This window comes from Salmo salar, chromosome ssa27 (genome assembly GCF_905237065.1).
Source record: "Salmo salar chromosome ssa27, Ssal_v3.1, whole genome shotgun sequence".
Taxonomy (NCBI): domain Eukaryota; kingdom Metazoa; phylum Chordata; class Actinopteri; order Salmoniformes; family Salmonidae; genus Salmo; species Salmo salar.
This window is the reverse complement of record NC_059468.1, coordinates 2041913-2050817: the sequence shown is the minus strand read 5'-3', so window position 1 is coordinate 2050817 and position 8905 is coordinate 2041913. Positions and strand designations below refer to the sequence as shown.

General features: G+C 41.2%; 1 protein-coding gene across 1 annotated transcript; it reads left to right on the top strand.

Moving 5' to 3' along the window:
• Positions 1–3199: 3199 nt before the first annotated feature.
• Positions 3200–7854, top strand: dnjc8 (DnaJ homolog subfamily C member 8). Its single transcript, NM_001141199.1, is given in 9 exon segments — positions 3200–3289; positions 4499–4600; positions 5157–5213; positions 5926–5992; positions 6087–6181; positions 6397–6468; positions 6575–6666; positions 6896–6971; positions 7322–7854. Coding segments are annotated over 9 exon segments (774 nt in total). The 5' UTR covers positions 3200–3202; the 3' UTR covers positions 7448–7854.
• Positions 7855–8905: the final 1051 nt, after the last annotated feature.

The following is an 8905-nucleotide window of genomic DNA, read 5'->3' as shown; positions in this document are numbered from 1 at the left end:
AACTTTGTAAACAGCAAATAGAACCATGGTCAATAGCGGTGCACTACATAGGGAATAGAGGGCCATTTGGGACACAGCCTTAGCTACACCCCATTGTGATAATTGATTGAACTGTCCCCATGCCACATTCTTTTGAAAAAGGATTTCCTTTCTTAATCTCAAATCAACTTTCTCGAGGAAAGCAGAGGCACTAGAATTCCTTTTTTTTTTTTTCTCTCTGGCTAAGCATATGTTTTATTGGGCAATTAGAAACTCTGACATTGACCTTCTGTACGATGGATACCTGTTCCTACTGTGGTAATTGACAACAACACTGATCCCAATGTATTTCAAGATTATAATTTAGAACAAGATGGCGATAGAACAAGATGGTGCCTGGAAATTGGGCAGTGCATTTGTTTCACAGATGTGCCTTATCGCACAAGCAAATGTGAATTAAGGTTGCCAACAATTTAGCACTGTATTAATGTCTAATCAAAGGTATATTAAAATGATGCTATTTAATAAGAGTTGTGTGTTTTTATATGTTGCTTCTGTCACCAGACTGTAGGGGAGCTGCCCTCAAGCTAGCCCCCACCCTTCCCTACCTGTGGACCAGTTAGGTTGGGCTCATACAAATGGAATAGACTTATGGGTAAGGTGTCATTTGTTCCAATTCTATTCTGTTGTGTATTATTCATCTATAACATTTGAAATAGGAGCCCTTAATATATATTACATTATTTTAGAAGTAAATCCATTGAAGATGCTCTGAGATGTGATGTCAATCATTCACTGATATTTGCCTATAATATTCCATTGATAACCTAGCATTCCATATATATTTTTAAAGATTCTATTGAGGTGTTGCCAAACTTATGCTTTGTTTCACAGGAATGTCTATTGGTTGAGATGACTTTCTCTATGTGGCCCTTTTACAGCTCTCCCCAAAGGAGACCTCTGTTATTTTTCCCAAACTTTGAGCCTGGGCATAGACACCTCCCCTGATGAACTCTTGGCATATTTGTGAGCCCAGGCTGATGAAAAGACTCCAGGGCTACTCTACTACGTTGATCTTCCTGTCCCCATACCTCTTGTCTCTGATGCTGGTCTGTGTCATAGAATGGAAGGTGAAAATAATATTTGATTTCTTCAATATAAAATCTTTATTTTACAAAGAATATTTATTTTTATGGACAGTTGCACTGATTATTCTGTGGATTTGTTCTGGTGATTTTAATATTTTGATGTGTCCACATCCCTGTGCAGGAGTGGTTGGAGGCAGACTCCCTGTCTAAGCAACTACATCAAGACCTGGACCTTAAGGAGAGCCTGGCTGCACGGGTGAGGGAGGCCATCCAGCGCCTGGAGTAGGCCAAGAGAGCTGCCCGGGGCAGGCACCGTCACCACCCACTGTCGCTGTTGCTCCTCCACCTGACACCCTGAAGACAGCCTGCAGGACACCAGCCAGAGCCCCAGCAGAGACAATTAAATATGAGAGGAAAGTTGGATCATGTTTTGCTTTCACCATTTAGGCAGACATATTTTATTTTTGTTGGAGTAAATTGACTTTTGTTATACTTTGGGATTTCAAGACTGGTGTTGATGTATGTGAAAAGTGGGATATGACTTTGCAAAAAGTGACAGTGCCCTTTTCGATTGAACATGTACTCCTTAATAACACAGGGTCCTGTGTGGCTCAGTTGGTAGAGCATAGTGCTTGCGACGCCAGGGTTGTGTGTTCGATTCCCATGGGGGACCAGTACAACAAATGTATGCACTCGCACATTTTTATAAGTCGCTAAATTTTAGAGCGTCTGCTAAATGACTAAAATGTGAATCACTTGTCTAGCATTACATTACAATAGGGGTTGAGGTTGTGTCATTTCATCTTAAGTCTGCATTTACAAACTGGTTTCTCATGAGCATACACCTCATCAATTGAAGGATATGGCGTGATCTCAAGTTGGAATGTAGTTTCGGGACCCATCTGGCCATGGAGCTTGCTGTGATGCCATGTTCTGGACACTTCATGAGTGGCCCAGTGTCACCTTTGCTCTGGTTGTGGTCTTGCTTATCCTCTTCATGAGATCATCAAGATGAATCAAAACTAGGTGACTAACCAATAGGTTTCATAATTTGTCTGGGGCTTTACAAGATATTTATCCATACAGTATCAGTAGTAGACTATACACATCAGCATAATTATTATTGAAGAAAAATGAATATAACTTGGAACAATGATTGAGATAAAAATGACTATGTCAACTGCTGCACTAGTGGTTCTGGGGGGGGGGGGCAGTGCCCCTGTGACAATTTTGGACCCCCTTGTGGCCCCCCCTAAATGTGGAGTATGAAATAATTTTTACACAACTTATTTTTGCTATCATTCTTTTTTTTTTTACATCCGTTATTAGACAGAAAATGCTAATAAATTGTTGAATGATTATGAACATGGTCTTTTGCCTGCAATGCAGTGAAGAAAACGATATGACAACAATGTCTAATGTAACTGGCCCCTCTAACAGTACAACTGGCCCCAGCTTTGATTCCCTATCAAAACATTTTTTAGTCCAGGACTAGGTTTAATATGTCTGTGAAACGGCCCGTAATGTTTATTGAAGGTCCCTATGTTTATGTACAGTACCAGTCAAAAGTTTGGACACACCTACTCATTCAAGGGTTTTTCTTTATTTTTACTATTTTCTACATTGTAGAATAATAGTGAAGACATCACAACTATGAAATAACACATATGGCATAATGTAGGAACCCAAAAAGTGTTAAACAAATTTAAATATATTTTATATTCTTCAAAGTTGCCACCCTTTGCCTTGATGACAGTTTTGCACACTCTTGGCATTCTTTCAACCAGCTTCACCTGAAATGCTTTTCCAACAGTCTTGAAGGAGTTCCCACATATGCTGAGCACTTGTTGGCTGCTTTTCCTTCACTCTGCGGTCCAACTTATCCCAAACTATCTCAATTGGGTTGAGGTCAGGTGATTGTGAAGGCCAGGTCATCTGATGCAGCACTCCATCACTCCTTGGTCAAATAGCCCTTACACAGCCTGGAGGTGTGGTGTGTAATTGATGTAGAATAATAGTGAAGACAATGTAGAAAATAGTAAAAAATAAAGAAAAACTCTTGAATGAGTAGGTATGTGCGTATACTCGCAAAAAAACTGCATTGAGTCACGTGATAGTGGATATTGTGACGTCAGATGAATGAAGCCGAGATGGCGGCTGCAGGAGGAGAGCCCTCTGCCCAGAGTGGTCCGGATGATTTGTTCAATCATTTCTACACAGAGGTAGGATACATTTAGGAAATATATGATACTTAAGGTGTTGACAAATTCCGACCATTAATGCTCTAGATTTGTATGTATGAGGCCTTTAAGCACCTGCTGGCTAAAAAGCTCGAGAGGCTAACGTTAGCTAGCTCAGTAGCTGACGCTAACTAGCTAACGTTTGCTCGTATAACACGGTGTGTGTATGTGCTAGCTAGCAATACTAGCAATTGTTAACACTAACAGCTGTGGTGTTGATTCGCCAGAACAATTCTCAGTGATCCTAATACGCATATAGTTTGGTAAACCGCTATTTTGTTTTGAAAATGTAGAGAAATTGTGTTTCCTTTTTTAAAGTGGTGAATGGTTGTATTTGATCTGTAGTCTTTCAAGTATTAGTTTCGGTATTTCACTTATGGATACGCCCCCAACGTATTCGTCAGAAGGCTTTATTACAATACGCGCTCTAGTTAGCCAGCAGATCCGTCCCGCTTGTTCACAGCTGTACTTGGTTCTTACAGGATTCCTGTGTAGATTAAGGCACTGCAGAGCCAGGGCAAAATATGGCTTGGAAAACGTAGAACGTACAGCCTCTGCAAGGCAAATGCAGCATTACATTAGAAATTAATGTTCTTCTGGTGTACCAAAACGCAATGACGTTGTCGGTGTGATTGAGGTGTTAATCTCGCTCTGTGGTGTTTTATGCTGGGTTTAGACAAGGTATGCAAAAGCCGTCATACCAGTCGGCATAGTGGGGCAAGAAAGACTGAGGGCAAAAGCAAGCCAGTGCGAAGGTATGCGTTGCTAAACAAAAGGTGCAAATCAACATCTGGAAGAAAACAACGTTATGGCGGACGGCAAAATATTTTAACTCTGGCGGCAAGTCCCATCTACCGTAGTGGCTGATGGCATTTACCGTCGTGCTCTCATTGAAAACAATGACATCCGGTTTGCCATCTACCTCATACCATGTAAACACAGCATTAATCTACACAGGAAGCCTGTCAGACCCTAGTGCAGCTGTAAGAAAGCAGGTCAGATCTGCCGGCTAGTGCTCTGGAATGAATATAAACATGCTCAGTTCCATCTATCCAACCTTCCCCAAGTGGACTCCTGAGACCTGACAGATAATGCTACGCCAGCTGGCCAGTGAGAGGGATCAAGATTATGTAAATGATCATGAGTGAACTTCTGTGACTTTAACTAATATGACATTACTTTGTCCAACAGGTAAAGCAGATAGAGAAAAGAGACTCTGTGCTAACCTCAAAGCAGCAAATAGACAGGCTGCTCAGACCCGGGTCATCCTACTTCAATTTAAACCCCTTTGAGGTAAGTGGCTAGTTCCTGTCACATGCAACTGTAGTTGATCTTACATTTTAGTCATTTAGCAAATGCTCTTATCCAGAGTGACTTACAGTAGTGAATACATACATTTAATTACATGCAATTTTTTTTTGTACTATTAATCTATTATTATTGTGACAAGATTGATATGTAGATCTGCATTGAAGGGTCCTTAGTACAACACCAGCGACCTCATCAAGAGGTTCAGGCCTCTTGGCATAATGGCTTAGGTGTTGTGCTGACCGACGCATCGTTGCAGGTTTCAACCCGTTTGATATACTTGCTGAATGTGCTGCAATGGTGTCAAAGTTAAATGGTGTTAACGTTGTGTGACCATTGTCTGGGCAAGATGGTAAAGTGCAAGAGTGTGTTTCTCAAAGGAAAAGGGGTAGTGTAACATTCTTTGTACAACACCAGCAAGTTTGTCAAGAGGTTTGGATTGCTTGACGTAAATTGGTATTTTACTGACAGCCTCATCTGTGTTGCTTAGGCTATGCAGTGTCAACTTTGGTTCTAGTGAAATGCCTAATTTCAATTGCAGGTGTTACAAATCGATCCAGAGGCAACAGATGAGGAGTTGAAGAAGAGATTCCGAGCGGTAGGTATACTACATCTCTGACAGAAGGTACCGAAGTATCCAATCTTGGACCAACAGATTCCTTGACCGCTTCCAGGCCATACCACTGTTGAACAGCTAACCCTAGGTGTCCACCTACACCCTATTAAGAGATTATTTGCATTGACTCTTTACACCCATTACATACATGCACTCTGACACACACAATTTCACTCACTACCATCACTGCTGCTTTTATTTATTTGTACTGGTCAATTTATCTACTTTAAATAACTGTAAAATGATTTACATAGTACGTACTGTCTATTTTATAGTTTCGATTTCCCATCATATCTTAAAACTGAAAACCTTAGTGGTGAAACAGCCACGTCCGTTTGCGATAGATATTGCAACAACAAAGAAGTTAATGCAAAAAAACCCAATGATGTCCGAAGTAAAGACTGACCGATATGGGAGTTTTGGGTCCGATATCGATTTTTGCATCGATATAGCTGCCGATTTATAGTTTTTTTAGAGGTGGAATGGCAGTGGATAAGAATCCAGAAGAGTTTGTCCTGAAACACCACAAGCACACTAATTAACAGGAAGTGCTGAATTAACCTTTGTCTCAAAGTAAATTAAATGAAATTATATTGGTCACATACACATGTTTAGCAGATGTTATTGCGGGTGTAGCAAAATGCTTGTGTTTCTAGCTCCGACAGTGCAGTAATATGTACTCTTTCCATTTCAGTTGTCCATCTTGGTCCATCCAGACAAGAACCAGGATGATCCAGACAGAGCACAACTAGCCTTTGAAGGTAGAAATATGATTGCAGACACAATATGTCTACATCAGTTAGCCGAATCCATTCAAAGAGTTCTTATCAACCCCCAATCCCACTGTATTTCTAGCTGTGGACAAGGCATACAAAAACCTGCTGGAACCAGAACAGAAGAAGAGGGCAGTTGATGTAATCCAAGCAGGAAGGGAATATGTTGAGCATAATGTAAGTAACTGACCGCTGGTCCCTCTGTTCATACGTCTCAGAGGTAGCTTCCCAAATGGTACCCTATTCCAGTAGTGCACTATAAAGGGAATAGGGTGCAATTTGGGATGTATATTTAATGTACAACTGTATTAATATTAGTGATGCTACTATTACAGTTTAAGTTCATTTATTGCAGTAAAAATGTTGTGCTGTGGCATCTTTTATTGCAACAGATGAAAGAGAAGAAGAAACAGCTGAAGAAGGATGGGAAGCCTCAATTCGTGGAGGAGGATGACCCAGAAATGGTATTGACAAGTGGTTAAATTTAACTTGTAACAGATGTAAGGCTGTTTTGATATTGGGCTTATTATTTTACTAAGGAAACCACTCTTCTCTTGATCTGACCCTCAGTTCAGACAGGCGGTGTACAAGCAGACTATGAAGTTGTTTGCAGAGCTTGAAATCAAGAGGAAGGAGAGGGAAGCCAAGGACATGCATGAACGGTAACAGTGCCATTTCAGTCAACTGAATATTGTACATGAAGCATTTGGAGGTATATCGTTGGTGAAATACAGAACACATCAGCACAGACCGCTCAGTGTAATTGCATGAAATGTGTGTATTGCTTAATATTTGAATTATAGGAATACATGGCCCTCAGAATGTCTTTGGTCTTTTGGTGGCCATAAGGAGGGAATACAATTCAATGTTTCGTGTTATTTTTCTCCTCAGGAAAAGGGCAAGAGAGGAAGAGATTGAGACAGCAGAGAAAGCTAAGCGAGAGAGGGAATGGCAGAAGAACTTTGAGGTATGTTAAAAAAAGGTTGTAATTACATTTAAGCAATAAACGACCAACATAAGCTGGGATGAGGAGGGACGGAGTACCTGTGGCGCAGCGGTCTAAGGCACTGCATCAAACCCTGGTTTGATCCCGGGCTGTATCACAACCGGCCGTGATCCGGAGTCCCATAGGGCGGCGCACAATTGGCCCAGCGTCGTCCGGGTTGGGGAGGGGTAGGCCATGATTGTAAAATAAGAATTTGTTGTTAACCACCAGCAGCAGGGTAAACTGCAGATAGTCAGTTGTTGTAGAAGTCGGCCCGATATTGCTGTTTTCTTCATGCATAGCTGACTATACCTTACATTTTTTGTCACAAGGAAACAAGGGATGGCCGAGTGGATAGTTGGAGGAGTTTCCAGGCAGGCAAAGGCAAAGCTAAAAAAGAGAAGAAACCCCGGTCGTTCTTGAAGCCTCCTAAAGTCAAGATGGAGCAGAGAGAGTGATGTCTGTTGAGGTGTGATGGTTAAGGATACTACCCAAAGTGTGCACTTGCACACTCCACATCATGTTTAAAAGCATTGGCCGAAGGGAGTTTCCACCATTGTAAAAATCCATGCGAGGAAGTTTGGAAGTGCACACTTCGGAAGAAGGGTGGAGAATCGAGACTCGACCCATTATTCTTACTTACTCTTGACAGTGCATCCACCGTCCTGAGAAATGTACTTTTGTGCTTGTTTTTTAATGTATATAATTGTGACATGCAAACTCCATGAGAGCATCACACTGACTGGCCTCAATTAAAGTAGGAAAGATAACAGGAAATCTTCCATTTCTGTAACCACCTTAGTTTGCCTGGACTTTTTGTGCTGTTTTATTTTTTTATACCTTTAAATAAAAGCTTGTTTGTAACAACGCAGTCTAGTTCAGGGTAGAACAATGACATCCTTAGGTAACGACTGCGTCTATAGGTACAAGATCCTATAACATATGAAGGAATTCTTCCCTTACTGTGAAAGAAGGCGTCCAGCCGCTCTTGGAGGACAATGGAAGTAGATTTCAGAAATACTTTATTTCTGAGAGTGCCTGAATATTCTCCCTTCAGTTTACTCCTCTATTCATGCACTTTGGTTGGCGAGCGAGGTAGCGACAATGTCCCGCATCTCAAGTATCCCTCTTGCTTTGCCTTCATCAGAATGTCAAATCCACTAGACAGAGAAAGCATCCTATTCCATATGTAGTGCACTACTTTTGACCAGAACCATATGGATCCTGGGCAATAGACATGGGGTGTCATTTGGGACAGGGCCAGAAAGTCCACTACTATTCCTATGTTGATGCCCCCTCTTCAATGCATTGAAAGAGTTACCCCGATTTACCATTGCTCGTGACATCATCTTTGTCATAAGAACAGTGTTCTTCCATAGCATTGTGCATCCATTCTGTTTTCATATCAAGTGTTTGAGTGCAACATTGCTGCAATTAATCTACAGTACCACAGAAAGCCGGGGCCTAGTCTATCAGTTGAACTCTAATTGTTACACTATGTCCAATATATTCTTAAATAGGTAAGTGATGAAGTTATACATTTCCAAAGAGATTCACCAGTTTATGCTCATGCAACATTAAAGACAATCAATTGCATTTGACAGACAGACAAATTGACACAAAGTACATAAGCTGTAAATCAGTTCAATGACAAACCTATCAAGTATGCACATATGTAGGATACATGAGGATGTTCTAGTCCAGAGAACATTAACAATGGTCGGGCTCCCGAGTGGCACAGCATCTCAGTGCAAGAGGCGTCACTACAGTCCCTGGTTGTGATCCAGGCTGGTTCGAATCTGGCTGTGATTAGGAGTCCCATAGGGCGGCGCAAATTGGTCCGGGGTAGGCCGCCATTGTAAATAAGATTTTTTCTTAACTGACTTGCCTAGTTAAAAAGGTTAAATAAATAAAAA